General features: G+C 33.1%; 1 protein-coding gene across 8 annotated transcripts in view; it reads right to left on the bottom strand.

The window, feature by feature from the left end:
• The window catches only part of LOC121385226 (casein kinase I-like), a 74,495-nt gene that overhangs the window by 43,455 nt on the left and 13,813 nt on the right, over window positions 1-17,227 (bottom strand). For all 8 annotated transcript variants that reach the window (XM_041515829.1, XM_041515838.1, XM_041515812.1 and 5 more), the window contains one exon: window positions 10,846-10,915. In XM_041515829.1, the coding sequence (XP_041371763.1) occupies window positions 10,846-10,915 (70 nt within the window). The remainder of the gene's footprint in view (window positions 1-10,845; window positions 10,916-17,227) is intronic.

The following is a 17,227-nucleotide window of genomic DNA, read 5'->3' as shown; positions in this document are numbered from 1 at the left end:
GGTTATCAGTTTTTCACTGTGTACATATTGTCTACCATGACAATACAGTGTTACCAGTCAACGGTAATTGATTTTTTTCCTGCGACACATTGTATGTATCACATATACGCATATACAATGTACATACATACATGTACACACAAGGGCTGTCCACTCAACAGTCTCAAACATAGGACGCCATTATTTATAAACCAACAGCCTTAGCTGCAGTGTCGTATAGATCCAGAAATTAGTTTTTTAAAATGAGACAGACGGTACAGAATACAAAAACAGACAGATTAAAAGAAATATATCCGTCCAGTATGAAAGTGCTTTTGAAAAACTAAAAGGAAGACTGAATGCCATAAGGAAAGGAGTATTTGTTTAATGATATCATGGTACATTTTAATCAACAACTATTTGATAGCTAACAAATGACTATTTCAACATATGGTTGAGTGAGATAGTGCTCAGTTTGTAGGCATGACAATAAATCATGTAGTCTTTGAGAGGAAACCCGCTATATTTTTCCATTAGTAGCAAGGGATCTTTCATATGCACCATCCCACAGACAGGATAGCACATACCACAGCCTTTAATATTCGGGTCGTGGTGCACTGGCTGGAACAAGAAATAGCCCAATGGGCCCACCGACGGGGATCGATCTTAAACCGACCATGCATCAAGCGAGTGTTTTACCACTGGGTTATAACTTGGCCTTTTTTTTTAGGTTAGATTCGTATCAATGAATTAGCTAACAGATGAAAGTCGGGCATAAACATTTGTAACTTTGGTTTATCACTGTCCTAATCAGTCAAATTACTAGTACATGGCCAGCTCATCCATAACAAAACAAAAGGCAAGACTGATTCGTGACAACTTTACTCAATTAAGTACTGGAGAGAAACAAATGTCTTAGTGTTTTATCAGTGGTAGTAGTACATGGCTGGACTCACTTGATTGGATGAGCTCGCTATATCTGCAAATAGTGTCCCACTGACGCTTTAATTTTTAACCCCAAAATAGTACACCGCAGATAGAGAAGAAACCTGCTGCAATTATTCCTATCAAAAAAACTGCAAGTAACCTTTTATAAGCAGTCCCATAGGTTGGATAGTAAATACCATACCCTTTGAATTACCAGTCATGGGAACTAATTGTGATGAAAATAAAGAGAAAAAAAGAGAGCAGAGTTGAATGATCTTGTGACTTATCACCCATGAAGCAAGCACTCATCACGGAGCTATATCCCGTCTCACTAATTCTGACGTAGGAAGCTGAATGACACATAAAACAATTTTATTCACCTAGCTCTGTTTATTTTTATGTCATGAAAAATAATAGTAATCATTTCAAATATTCATTAGTTTACAGAAAAGGCCAAGATGCCGCCAAGCAAACTAACATAATATTGTAGCAACAAACATTGAGATAAAACGGAGTGATCCTCTGTAAATAATGCACAACACTAGACTCGTACAATCTTATCTGAAAACCACCAAACCCAAGCTACATACACCTGTACAGGAATGAATAAACACGGGTTTCATGTCACTCCAGCTCTAACAAAAACAATGGCATCTCGGATTGTCAACCACAGGTGTATGAATGAATGTACATGCAGTGCAATTTCATATTTATAAAAGTAAACAAATTAAACAGCAACTGCATGTACAAGCAATAAAACTGACTGGGAAAAACTATATTACATGCACTTGACATTGACTCATAATACATTCTATAACCAAATAACTAAAAGGGTTTTTGCCAGAGGGTAAAACGGGTATGGCGCCATACACAATTTTTTTGCAGATTTTATTTTTTTGAAGTTAACCTTTTGGCAAAATTAATGACTCTTATCATTACTGTATAATTTTCTTAGCCTTAACCCTAAACTTAACCCATTTTGTTGCTGGGGGAGGCCCCCCATACCCCCTACTGACTGTGGTTGCATTCAATTCCATAGCACCATACCCCAAATTTATTTCTGGTAGAAAGACAGACTAATCATTATAACATTTGAAATACAAGAATGAACATGGATTAAAAACAACCCTAAAATAATGATAATAATAATATACAAGTACATGTCTTTTGAAATAAGTTTTTGTAGTGAAAACCATCAGGCCCAAAAGAAGTGAAAATAATTAATGTAAATAAATTTCTCAGCTTTCCTTATCTCTGCCAGTTGAGGAACAGTCACGGGTTTGTACCCTTTCTCTTTAAATTTACATGTATTGAACCAAAATACCAAGTTAACACAATAAAATGACAACAAAAAAGTAAATTATTTTAATGAAAAATTACTATATCAAACTAGTATACCACAACTAGTATATCAAAGGCTATGAGATGGTGCATATAAAAAAATCCCTTGCTACTAATAGAAAAATGTAGCAGGTTTCCTTTTTATGACTATAAGATAAATGTAGCCGGTTTCATTTCTAAGAATATAAAATAAATGTTTGACATCCGTCATCCGATGATTAATAAATCAATGTACTAGTGGTGATGTTAAACAAAACAAACTTTAAATTTTCTCTGCATTCAGTAAATACAGCCACCTATTTCTCTCAAACACCCTTCCTGTTTTCAAAGCCTAATGACCACCCTGGTACAGTATGTGAATTATTGGTTATGTGTACTAGGAGCCAGTCACAGTTGAGTGGAATTAATGTATTTATAAAGCCTACATGTAGTCTGTGTATTGGAAATCAGACACATAATCAGCTACTGACCTCTACTCCTGGTGCTAATTACATCCGTGTACACAGTGTTTATTGCACATGTTACAACATGTTGATAAAGGGACCGCATTGATTTGTCTTACTACCACTCTAGGATTTTGTTGTTGTTGCTTTTTTAGTGGTTTATTTGTTTGGTCCACCACCACGCCCCACCTTCATATTTATTATACACAGTCAGTTGTTGTATATAACAATGGTTACATGCTACTGATTAAACCAAAATGATAGTAAACAAAATTTAGTTAGCATGCACATTACTGCAGTTGTCTACCAAATTTAAGTTGTCCGTAACCTGCATTAAATCGAAAAAGAACATTATTTCAACGCACTCTACAACTAAAGGTTATATTCTTCTTCTTTTTTTTAGTTTCTGAAATGACATCCATGCTATTATGTTGCTAATATGTAGATTATTTGGATTTCACCAAATTTTAAGATCGCTAATATTTTGTGATTTACAGTAGATATTGCTAACCTGCCTTAAGTCACCTAACTAATCATCGAAATTTGAATTTTAAAAAAATTATTATAATTTTTGTGTGTCCTATTTATTATAAGAAGTCACTTCCGGTATAGTTATGGCTAATCTTCTAACCCAACTAATCAACAAAATCGGAATTAAAAAAAAAAAAACCCCAGTTGCATCCTATATATTATACGCAGTCACTTGTAGTATAGTCATGGCTGACCTTTAGTCACCTGACTAATCATAAATTTCTTCAAAATCTTTAACAATTCTATCCAGGTTTTTTTTTAAAAGAGAACTTAAATTTATGCTAATTTTACTTGACCTCTAGTTACCTAACTGAACATAAATATAGTTGAAAATCCATTGTAGTTAGTTTTTATTTTGTTTTATTTTTAGCTTTGCAACAGACAATTAAAATGCTAAATTTTACTTTCTCCGCCATGTTCTAAACATCTAGCCATATAAGCTTTCCTTCACTAACTGCATATTTACAAGCAGTCCAGTTCATCACCAAAATGCCGAAGGCAAAAAAGGTTATTATGACATAAAACACTGAACTGGATATAAAGACCAGGAAGTGAAATATCTGTATCCACGTCTTTTCGGTGACAGTAGCCTTTTATAAAAGCTTACTGCAGTACAATGCCCTTGTTAAAATATAGAGCATGACATAATATTAACTGTCCTTGTTCTCAAACCTGTTAACCAGCCACCTAAAAACATATGTTAAGAAAGGCCCATTCAGTCGGCTGGCTGTGCAAAGCTGTAAGAAATCCCATAGGTGTCTGATATTATATGTTCAGGCACTTTTTAAAATTCAAGTAACTGTACAAAAATTTTAATTTCTTTTAACATCAGTCACGGTCAATTAATTGACAACCCACGTTTACTTGAGGTAGTATTATACATTTAAGAAGTTTATGGTCACCTGATATGAATTTAACAGCAACAAATGCTTGGATGTAATAGTGACAAAATAGAAGTACAGTGAAAATCTATGAGACCAAGTGAAAAGTCTGTTTGTTTTAAGGAGTACCCAGTATTCAGAGGTTCTGTTATATATTGATATTTAAAAAAGGACAATGGAATGCTTTCATTAACTTTGTTACTACAATATCTGGTTCAGTTTATTTTGTAGATGAACCTTAAAACACAATATCAACTAACAATGTAAATTTGATGTTTCACGTAATACTGTTAGTATTTAATGTCAATTTACGTCGTGTGCAATATACAGTAACATCTGTGTAATTAGTAACCACAATAAACTGTAACCTCTTTGTAAACACTGAGCGAGCTTTAGCAACACAGAGTACAGTATTACCTCCACTCAACCATGACTAATCGCCTAATAATACATGGTCCATGAGAAATGTAATTGAACAGGGTTCCTACACTTTATCAATAAATACCAGGACTTTTTAAAGATCAGTATTTTCCACTAGCTTTTTAATAGGACTTTCAAAAATAATTTAATACTAAAAATTGCCGATTTCTTGTGTTTTTAAATGTGAAAAAAAATTACCATCACCTTACATAAAACAAGATTTGTAGGTCCAAAGGAAAGGACAAAATGTAAATTTAACAACACATTCAACACATTTTTATTATGGTTATATGGTGCCGGACCTACAAAATGGATTGATCCTAGATCAACCACATATTAACGACTTTAAAGGGACATACCCTAGTTTTTAAACACTAAGGCATATTTCTGACTATTATAGATGTTTTTGATAACCAAAATCGTACTTTACTTACATTTTATGATTTAGCTTATCCATTTCGGTACATTCGAAGTGTTGTCAGTCATCCTGGTGTTTGTAACATCAGAAAATGAATTTCTCATATATTTAAAAATGCATGTGCATCTGAGAAGAAAAAGTTATAGAGTCGTTTTACTCTATTTTTAATGGGTATTTCTCCATTTTAACGTCACAGACTGATGTTTCACTCAGTTGTAACTTTATCCAAATGTGTTACAGGTTTGTAGATTAACTAAACTTAGTGTTAATTTTCACGGACTGAAACTAGGGTCTGTCCCTTTAAGCCATCTTTATAGAATAATAAAATTTTATTTACCGAAGGTAGCAATTAGTACAAGACAATTATCCCCTGAGCCCTTTTCTTTTCCAATAGCAGATGTATATTTTTGTTCTGGGGTGTTGTTAAACATTCATTTATTTATTCATTCTAGTTTTGTACACACATGTATGCACACTAGCCTACACACATGTAATCACACTTCTGCATGCACAAATGCACAAAAACAAATACAAGAGAAATAATGCTTCATAGTCTTGACAATGGGCTGAATTTACAAAGCCTGTTTATGTCTTACATACGTGTAACTACATACATTTGGAATGCTTAAACATCTGCATTTAAGAAAAAAAGAAAGAAATGTTTTATTTAATGATGCACTCAACATATTTTATTTACGGTTATATGGCATCAGACATATGGTTACGGAACACACAGATTTTGAGAGGAAACCCACTGTCGCCACTTCATGGGATACTCTTTCCTATTAGCAGCAAGGGATCTTTTATTTGCGCTTCCTACAGGCAGGATAGCACAAACCATGGCCTTAGTTGAACCAGTTATGGATAACTGGTCGGTGCAAGTGGATTACACCTACCCATTGAGCCTTGTGGAGCACTCACTCAGGGTTTGGAATCGGTATCTGGATTAAAAATCCCATGCCTCGACTGGGATCCGAACCCAGTACCTACCAGCCTGTTGACCGATGGTCTAACCACGATGCCACCGAGGCTGGTTTCTGCATTTAAGAAAAATAGGCTTAATAAAATCAGACTAATGTGTTTAAATATAATTAACAGTTCTTTTTGACTATATTACAGGTTTCCGAATCCTTTAAACATCAAAGAGCGAATTATTCCAAGCAGCACTGCCACAGCCAAGATTTCATACCAAATGGTGTTGGAGGAGGGGGCTAGCAGACTATAGGATTTCAAATTTCATGGGAATTTAATTTTTGGTTCCATGCATTGTGATCATGGGAACCCATCGGAAACTGTTTTTAGGTTCCGTTGGAAAGTCATACTCGATACAATAATCATGGGAAACGGTATTTCGGTTCGTGATTTTACTGACACAGTACTGGAAACAATCGTTTCCGTAAAATCTGAAGGCCTGGGATAGGGGACGGACAACCACAATGTTTACAAATTGTGTTATGAGGCTACAGAAAACTACAAACGGTGGTTGGGGAAAAAGAGGTATGATTAGGGGAAGGAGGGCTTAGGTGCTAAGAGGTTTCCTGTGTCAGCAGATTGTATGCCATAGGTTTACTGTATTTAATCAAATCCTTGAAAAGTGTCACAAGTTGATTGTAATTAGAAACTCTAACCAAAACCCAAGTTCCAAATGGCCATGACCGTGTCAACATCAAGCAAAACAATGTCATCAAACAGAGGTCATGAAACAAATAGAAAGTTAATCAAACCCATGTATTTATATACATAAACTTTAACTCAACTTTAATCTGATTTTAATCAAATGTTGTCATGGTCAGGCCATACATTATACTGACCAGCCTTGTGCATATAGCATGCAAGCCAAAAATTTAATTAACTCTTAAACTAGTGAAAACATATTGTGTCATGAGACTAGCAATGTACATACATGTATACTGTACATCGTAAAGTAATTATTTTGCTACGCCATCTTTAGCTGATTGGTATCCCACCCTATCCGACAACAACCCTATAGTCCTAATCACATTGCCAGAATAAAGCCTGAAAAATGTGATAAATAAACACATCGAGCAGGACGTAATCAATTTATCTTATTAGAGGATATAATCAATAGATGACCAAGTCCCAAAACCAGTTGCCTGGTGCACGTTTCACTTAGCTATGCTGTGTTCTAGAATTATATCGTACATGTTATATGCATGTGTCTTTGTTTACAAATTCGATGCTTTACTTAAGCCCGAAGGAAGTTGGCACACAGGAAATGTATTCCATACATTTATGTACATGTGTATTAATTATGAATGGTTATAATCTTTATGTACACATAAAAGGCACAACACGGTCTTGCCCATAATTTAACTGGCCATAAAATAAAGCCTAGCTATACTAGACAAAAACAAATATTTTAAGAAGGCTACCTCAATATCTGTGTACTTGTAGAGCTCTATACATTTGCTCTGTATACAGTGTAACTGTATTGATTACACATCACATATTTATGGTGTCCTTTAACTGACTCAAGACATTCTTTTAAGTTTATTTGCCACAATCTGATACTAATTTTGTTTAGCAAGTCATTAAGTCAGTACTTCATACATTTACAATTATTACGACAACAAAAAATGTAATCTATATTTACGGCAGTAAAAACAAATCTCTTGAACAGTGGTCAGTGTAATTTGTGTTATTTTCCCCTGTCTGTTATGTTGTGTACACACTGGAAATGACAACAATGACATCACATATGAATAATGATGCCAACCTTGTTTACGAATGAAGTTTGGAATGTTTAGTGTTGGTATTTTGTAAGATGCTTTCCGACATTTACTTGAAAGCAAAAGTAGGAATAACCCATTTGACTCTTTATTGGGAATACAAAGTATCCAGTAAAATAAATTTAAACCATACAGCTCACTTTTATTATAAAGTTTACTGTAACATTCAGTTACATGTACTAACTTAATTGTTTGTCATAACCTTGAAATTATACAGTGCTTGACACATTATCTTTGTTTACAAGTGGGTCACACATCTGAGCCAGGGTATAAGCAAACAATTCGAGGAGAAAGGCAATACAAGTTGGGGTTTTTCTTAACTTCATCAAACACAATGAAAAGACAACACACACTCTCACCCCCTCCCTCCCCCCCCCCCCCCCCCCCCCATAAAGAACTTTTTAAGTTAAATTATCCCCCTGATCCAATGACCATTAGGAAACAATTGGGGAACATTTTGTTCTCAAAATCTTGATTAGCAATATTTCTAGCAGTGGAAATTGATCAACAACTACTGTTTAATGTTGTAAAATTTTGTAGCGATCTCTGAAACGTGTGTAGCGAATTGCGACCCTGAACAAAATGTTCCCTGACAATTGCAAAGACCCTCTAACCACAAAATTCAAACCCTGACACTTGGTACATGTAATGATGTGCCAAAAAATACTAATCTCATGATTAAAATCGTAACAGCTCACATTACCAAAAACAACAACCGAGAACCCAAGATCACAACAAAAACATCCGCTTATTCCACATAACAAACTTAAGTTAACTACAAACATATTTTTCAAAGTTCCATAAAAGGTAACAACACATTATCAGCTACCAAGAGTTGTGCCTTTAAGTTAACTGCATTTCTCCTACTCACATATATTGATATATGTACAGGCCTCTGAGAATTGAAATTTGTGTAAACCATTTATGGGTTATTCAAAAACAAATTCAGGTAACCCATTTCGCTTTTACATAACCCAGTAAAATGATGTCCTAAATTCATTATGCGAACAAAGCATAGGTTACGCAAACTATGCTTAGGCAACTGACCCACGAACTAAACTATCGCTCTTGTATTTTTCTGAGGCCTGATGTATACATCTAACGCTACCTACAAGATATTCCATGTAACTCAACTTTTAAAACATTTGTACTAATACCAATCATTTATTAGTAACACAATCTAACTTTTATTAGTCTTCTCGCTGCCTCATTTAAGGAAAAATATATTTTTGTTTTGTTTAATGACACCACTAGAACACATTGATTTATTAATCATTAGCTATATAATTTCATTTTGTCACGCCCCTAGGAAGGGCCTTCCATCATCCAGCACTTGACTACGGTCGACAACAGTCACTTTTCGCATCCTTGTTTTGGCTTTGTACACAATATATCATCTATATCAAACAGTAATCTTGCAATAAAGTTTTAAAATTTAAACTTAATATTTTGTCAAACATTATGAAAAATAAAAACATATCGACCTGTAAACAGCACTGTATGCTCAACTTGAAACAATTTTAACAGGGGTCACAATAAGTAGAATTGTTAATTAATGCAGTGCTCAATTTTTACGATTGTCTGTGACAACCTAATATTCAGTCAGGCAACTTAATTCTATGATACTAGTTGCCCGTGAGACGACTTTTTTTTTACACCACACAGCAAGTCGTGTCCCATAATAATGTGCAGTTTCCTTGCCCACAATCACTTTTAAACTGTCGCTATCTAAAGCGTCAGTCAAGCATTCGAAATCATGTGGGTTTGTTTGTCACTCAGAACTCCTCGGCCAATTCTGTGAGACATCGGGGAAAATCGTAATCTGAATAGGAAACAGTCCAGTGCATTCGATTGGAAAATAGCTGACGTGTCACCAAATCACAAAAATCTTAAGCAATTGGGGCCTACCTGTACATGTGTATAACTACAAACATTTAAAAACATTATTTAAAAAAAATGTGGAATCAGACAAAACCGATAATATTACATTTAACAGTGCCATTATTGTAATTATAAACCTGTTGGTTGCTGTTTTATTGGAATATAAAAATAACTATTTTTAAAACACGGATGAAATCAGGGCAACCAAATTTTTGGAGAGGAAACCTCAATGTGAACCCATACTTGTCCTCCGGGCAAGCAACCAAAATCCTTAAAACTGATCATTTTAATCTGACAAAACATTGTACAATATAGATAATTTTTAATTTGAATGGCATTGGTATTCCAGTGATGTCACTTTGCATCTCTTTACAATACCAATAACCTGAGTACATGACGTTTTCATTTTCAGTTCGCTGGAAAATTCCAAAATTGCTACTTAATAAGGCACTTGGGCCAATGGCTTTACCAAAACCTTGCAATAAAAAATTGTACTATTTATGAAATTTGAATTTGAAGTACATTTACAGTAAAATAAGAGATTTATTATGTATGAAGCCAAAAAAAAGGTGTCAACATTAACATGGCTAGCTAGCAGCTACTGGATGACCTGTCACCCTCATTACTCACGGCTATTTTGACTATTTTGAAATGTACGCAGTTTTTACCATGGTAACAAATAATCTACCATACTTGTGGACTCATAGAACTTGAGCTTAGCTATTGGTAATGGGGCTAAACAATATTCGTTTCACTGTGAGTTATGCTGGGGATAATCAACAACTTAATAAAATGGAGATAATTAGTGATGACACACTTCCACATGTCAAAGTTAAATTTGTTTTGTTTAACAACACCACTAGAGCACACTGATTTATTAATCATCTGCTACTGAATGTCAAACATTTAGTAATTTTTACATTTAGTCTTAGAGAAAAAACCTGCTACATTTTTTTCATTATTAGAAAGCGACCTTTTATATACACCATGCCACAGACAGGATAGCATATACCATTAACCCAATAGAAACAGTCCAATGAGTCCACCGACAGTGATCGATCCCAAAGTGAATGTGCATCAAGTGAGCACTTTACCACTGGGCTACGTTCCGGCCCCCACTTTCACATGTCGAATGAACAGGTATCGTAATGTTATAAATCCAATCAGAATGAAGTGAAATGAAAATTTCTATTTTGCTTAATATTTGGACATGCTAATTACTTAAATTTCAAACTCCATAACTTCAACAAACTGACAAATAAATATAATCTTACCAGATTGTCCGAGCTGCTTGTAAAATCTGTACTCTAAGTGAAGTTGTGGTGCTCTTGATTTCATAGGTTCCTGAAAAAAGATATAATAAATATTTAATTAATAATAATGATTATTCTGTTTCACCAACTTGCAACATAGTCAGTTACAAATAGTCAGCCAGCCTTAAGACATGCATGGTAAAATGAACTAATGTGTGTTTAACGACTCCCCAGCATGAAAAACTCATATCAGCTACATGTATTGGGTGTCAAACAAAGGTATTATGCATGCCAAAAAACAAAACCGAATTACAACTTTTGCTGTGAAGTCAGTCGTTCAGTTACATAAATGAACTATACCCAGAAATATGAAGGTGGGCACAAACATTTATAGCAATGACTTTTCTCTGGATGTAGAACAGATGTTTTAATGGTTTAAAAATATACAAAAGAATCCAGGTTTAATACATATTTCGGGAAACCAGCAGCATTTTTTTTAGGTAATTTAAAAAGTATATATTTTAGTTTCAACTGTCAAATGTCGTTACCATGGCATCCATGTAATAATATTTGTAACAATAATTTTAAAAACGAATTATGAATTAAAATAATGTTCTTCCTGACACCTAGATTAGGGCTAATATAACTATCAACATTTTTACAAGTGTACCAATCGTATAGTGGAGGGAAGAGGGGGTACTTTCAAAACAAGGTCTATACACAATTTGGAAGGCAAAATTCAAGCACTTTTTGGAGCACTTTTCACTGTAACTAGTTTTCAAGGACTTTTGTATTCACAATAATGTATCAACAATTTTCAATATTTCTGATAAAATGACACAGACTAGTAGTAGTAGTAGTAAAAACTGTCAATAATACCAGTCGACAAATCTTGGAATTACAAGAAAATAAACTTGAGGAAGGTAAATTTTAATATTTATCAATGAAAATATGCAATTCAAGCACTTTTCAAGATGATTTCCTCAAATTCAAGAATTTTTCGTGGTTTTGGCATATTCAAGGGCTTTTCAAATTGGTTTAAACCCTGTAAAACAAAAAAAGGTCATAGCAAAATACTTTCTTTTTTTTACTCTTTAGAACCTTCTGACTTTTTTTCAATTTTTATAGCATTACTTACATTTATTCACAGAAATGTTCATTCAGTATTTACAATTGTTATTACCACGAAGTTATATATGTATGTGTGAATATTAATGATACAGATAGAAAAAAGATTTTATATTGTTAAGCCCAAGTTCTCATAGTTTATAATTTTGGACTAGACCTGTATATTAATTTAAAAAAAATTTACTCTACAAAATGGGTTCTGCGAGAGATGTTCTATTATATTGTATCTACTTATACACTCATCCCCACCTAACCCCACCAACCACCCACCCCCTACTCCCCCACATCCCACCAATAAACAAATTTCAAATATACACACACAACTATGCATACACACACCGACACGCACACAAGTGATTCATGAAGTGCAGACATCATAAGACTTCACAAATGAAGTATTATTCTTATATAAAACATGAATTATTTTACTATGACTGGTATGGCTGTCTGTCGTAAAATATTAATATACATGTACATAACACCAAAGTAAATAATAATTATGCAATTTGTTCAGCAGTATTTGCCTGACTATGTCTTAAATAGATTATGATACATAGCCCATTTAGTTTGAAATTTGTTGTGTAAACTTTTACTATGATAAATACTACTTTCTGTTAGATATCTGGATTTCAGAATATGTTTAAAATGTTTCATAATTGGTAAGATATCTGTTACTTTACATTTATAGATAAAGAATTTAGCAAGTAATAAAAACAGATCACAAATTTCATTAGTTGTTGTAATATTATTCTCCTAGTAGAATTAATTTGGCATCAAGAGATAAATATTGAATATCAAGTAAGAATTGTAAAAAAGAATTCCAAAAGGTTTTGACTGGTAAGCAGTCTCAGAAAAGATGTAATATGGTTTCTGGAGTGCTTTTACAAAATGTACAAAGATTAGTTTCAGCTTAGTTATTTTTTTGTAAACAAATGTTAGTTGTAATAATTCTATGCAATAATCTGCATTACAACCACCTTAACTTAGTATATTGGGTTGTCTTAAAAGGTTTGGAATATATTGTTGCCCAACCGATTTCAGAATTAAAAGAGTTCTTCCCATTTCGCTTCTGTCCTTATTTTGTTAACTGCAGTTATTAAAATATAGTAATAAGTTTTAGAGCCTTTTTTTTACTGAAAATAGTTTTCTCATAGCAATGGTATCATTCAGAAAGGAGAAAGACTCAGGTTGAACAATCTTTAGTCGTCTAAGGTATTTTTTAATTGCTTGAACAATGCCATAATAAGTTATAAAGGACAGTTCAGTATCGAAGTTATCTTGAATTTCTAACAATGAATGAATTTTACGTGTTAAAAAAACCTTTAACCTGAGAAATACCTATTTGATGCCAATTTGAGTTATAAAAAGGCTTTTTATCAATACAAATATTAGAGTTATAAAATATCGGTTCTGTCTAAAATTCATCGAAAGTTGATGGCAAAATGTTATGTGCAAAAGCACATTGAAGGAATTCAAAAAATCTTTCCAAAATATGTTAACTTTACCTGCCAAGACTTTTGGGTAGGAATTTTCAAAACAAGCTATTTTGTTAAAGTCTTGAACTGTTGATAAAAGTAGGTTCTTCCATTTATAATACTTAGTTACATCCAAAATATTTCTCATCAGTATAAGTTTAAGGGCTTTTATATATATTTACCATACGGAGACCACCTTCACTAACAGGGCAAGCTACTGTTCTTTTGATTCTATAAGGTTTCTTATTCCAGAGGAATCTAAATAGAATATTGTTTAATTCTTTAAGAAAGTCTCCAGGCGGATTTGGAAGGGTCAAGAACAAGTAATTAAGTTTAGAAATAAGTAAAAACTTAATAATTACAATTTTGCCGAGAGGTGTAATAATATGTTTCATCCATCTAATATTAATAATTTGTTTGATTTCGAACAGTTTATTTTAAAAATTAATATGACTCATTTCATCCGTAATTATTGTGAACGTAATTCCAAGAATTTTGAATATTTTGGGGTTCCATTCTAGTTTTAAGTGTGGTAGATATATGTCTTTACTATTTTTCTTAGCTCCGATCCAAATCACTTGAGATTTGTCAAAGTTAATATTTAATCCAGACATATCAGCAAATGCGTTCAATACTGTAACTGTATTTTCAAAATATTTTTTACTCCCATCAAGAATGAACAGTGTGTCATCTGCATATTGTGTCACAAGGAGATGTTCATTATTGGTGGAAAGACTTTGATATATGGATTGTTTTTAACCATAAGAGCTAAAATTTCTGCGCATAATAAAAATATATAGGGAGAAATAGGGTTGCCTTGTCTACAGCCTCTATGAATTTCAAACCATGGCGATAAAGTGCCATTAATTATTAAACAAGATTTAATATTTTTATGGAATATTTGATCCCATCTTCTTATGTCATTACCAAAACCAAAAAATTAAAGGGTATTATCAATGAAGGACCAAAATACAGAGTCAAAGGCCTTTTCAAAGTCTATCAAAAATAACATCCCAGGAATAGTTAATGTTTCAGCACTCACTATAGAACCATATAATAAACAGATGTTGTCACCAATATATCGGTTTGCCATAAAACCAGTGAGATCTTCATTAATAAGTTCTGGAAGGACCTTTTTCAGTCTTTGGGCAATTACCGATGACAAAAGTTTTAAGGAGCAATTTAAAAGTGAAATTGGGCACCAGTTTTTCAAAAATTGTTTGGGCTTGTCACCTTTAGGGAAACATGTTATAATTCCTTGCTTTTGGGTAACAGAAAGTTCTCCTTTTTTAAAGCCTTCGTTTATTGATCTTAAAAACCAAAAAAATGCCAATATCTTTCCAGAAAAATGTGTAAAACTCATACATAAATCCATCAGAACCTGGACTTTTGTTATTTTTTGTATGTTTTAGAACGTTTAGCAATTCATCATAAGTAACTTCACCTTCTAGCGCTTTAGCCTCATCTTCATTTAACTTATTCATTGTAGTATTTTGAGAAAACATGGAATTAAGTTCATATTTGGGAATTAAATGTTCTTTTGATGCAAATAGATTTTCATAAAATGTCTTAGCTTCCAAACACATATCACGTGTACGTGTTAAAATAGAACCATCTTTTGACTGAATTTTTGTCATTGACTTGCTAGTAAAATTCCTGTTTTCTAAATTACAAAAGTATTTATTTATTTCTTCTCCTTCATCAATCCATTTAGCTCTAGAGTGAATAAGAACACCTTCCATCTTTTTTCTTATATTTTCTGGTTTCTGGTTCTTTACTTCTAGTTCTAAGCAATCAAAGTCAATATTGTCTATGTTATTTTCCAAGTCATTTATTTCCCTATTTAAGATTTCTTCTAGTTTCTTGCTTTCTTTATTCTTAAATGAGGCATACGAAATTATTTTACCACATATCTCTATAAGAAGAGTTTCCATAAAAAACTGATCATTAATCTTAAAGTTTATTTCATGAGCTATATCTTCTGGATCAAAACCTTTAGCAGAGTATTGTTGGACAACCTTAAAGCTTACTTCTTTTACAGCTTTAACATATTCCTTGTCACCCAACAGGGAGTTATTAAATTTCCAAGATGTATTTGGTTTTTGTTGGTTTGTCAAGTTGAAGTTTAAGATTATCAAAGAGTGGTCTGATCTATAAAAAGAAATTATATTTGAGTCACTAGTAAAAGAATATAAATTTTGCGAGATCAGAAAAAAAAATCAAGTCTGGCTTGCTTAATAGGATTTTTTTCTTCTCCATGTATATTGCTGAACTTGTGGATTATGATCTCGCCATATATCAACTAGATCTAGCTCACCCATCATTTGTAAAACTTGTTTTCTGACCTGACGGTTGTTTATTGTTTGATAGTTATAGGTGCCAAGTGAATTTTGTAAAATAAGATTGAAATCTCCAACAATTATGTAATACTTATTCCCAAAAGTCTTAATTTTATCTGTAATGATAGAATATAAGTTTAAGAGTAAAAAAAAGAAGTAAAAAAAAAAACCACTAAAAAAAAAGGAGGGGGGGGGGGGGAATAGTTTGGTTACCATATTGTTGTGTGTTGGTAGACTTTCTGAAAAGACATACCGTATTTTCCCCGTGTATTATGCACACTTTTCCCCCCAGAAAATACAGGTTAAAAATGGGGGTGCGCACTATACATAGCAATAGAAAAATTTTCTTTTAAAAATGTCCAGCGAACACCCATGAAAAATCGCCGATCGGTAGTTTACGGTACTTTACAGGTTATTGACAGTGTTCATTACAACGAAACGCCAAAACCCTCTTAAAAATCGCTTTTCACTTGTGATGGTTGTAATAAATGCAAAATAAATCTACAAAAGTATCCATACCTCGCCAAAAAGTGCACAAAAATGACAAAACTGGACCGTAAATATTTTTAACTTCCATGAGATTTAATTCAGCCATTTCCGGCAAACCGGAAATATACCACACTATTATAAATTTAAAAATCTCGTGCATTCACATTAACCACGAGAACGAAATGTAATATGCTATATTTTTGTTTTCATATATTTATTAGTCATTTACAGTGTATAGGGTATATAACTTTGTTTTGATTTATGCACATGTGAGTCTGTGACATGTAAGTACGCAAGTACTAGCCTTTGTTTAATGTGACATGTAGGACTATGTACTCAAATACCTAACTTAAGTTTTGTTTCTTTGTTTCTTGAATATACCGCTTCTTTTGCTTTTCGTTAATTTTGATGACGGGGGGGAAAGCGGTACATCTTGCATTCACTGTCGATTTTGTGGTTTAAAAAAATGGTGCGCATTATATTGTGGTTCATGTTTTTTTTCTTGGAATAAACGTTCAAAGTGGGGGTTGCGCATTATACACCGGTGCTCATAATACATGGGAAAATACGGTACTCCTTATTTTGCCTACAAAAAAGTGCAAAAAGGTTTATAAATACGAAATACAAGCAGACTCGTCTTTTAATTGAATCGAAGATGATATCGGTCTGACATTCACGGGCAGTTCCGGTTTTGCTGGACCGATCAGTTTTAATATTATTATTTTTAATAAATATTTCAAGATATACGAAAAACAATAAAGATGTTTGTAAAGTGATCTCCTAATGTCGGATACATTTTTGTTATCTCCATCTTCATCGAATGAATCAATCGCTGTGATAAAATATTATCGCCAGCTGATAAAAAGTAGTTTCGTTTTTGTAAAGGCAGTGTATATATTATTTGGCACTCAAGATAAATGATTTTAATGATAAACACTACCACTTCCGTTGTTTTTATAAGCGTTTATATCC

The sequence above is a fragment of the Gigantopelta aegis genome, chromosome 2 (genome assembly GCF_016097555.1).
Source record: "Gigantopelta aegis isolate Gae_Host chromosome 2, Gae_host_genome, whole genome shotgun sequence".
In the NCBI taxonomy this organism is placed as follows: Eukaryota; Metazoa; Mollusca; class Gastropoda; order Neomphalida; family Peltospiridae; genus Gigantopelta; species Gigantopelta aegis.
The sequence above is the reverse complement of the archived record's forward strand: the minus strand, read 5'-3'. Positions and strand labels throughout refer to the sequence as shown.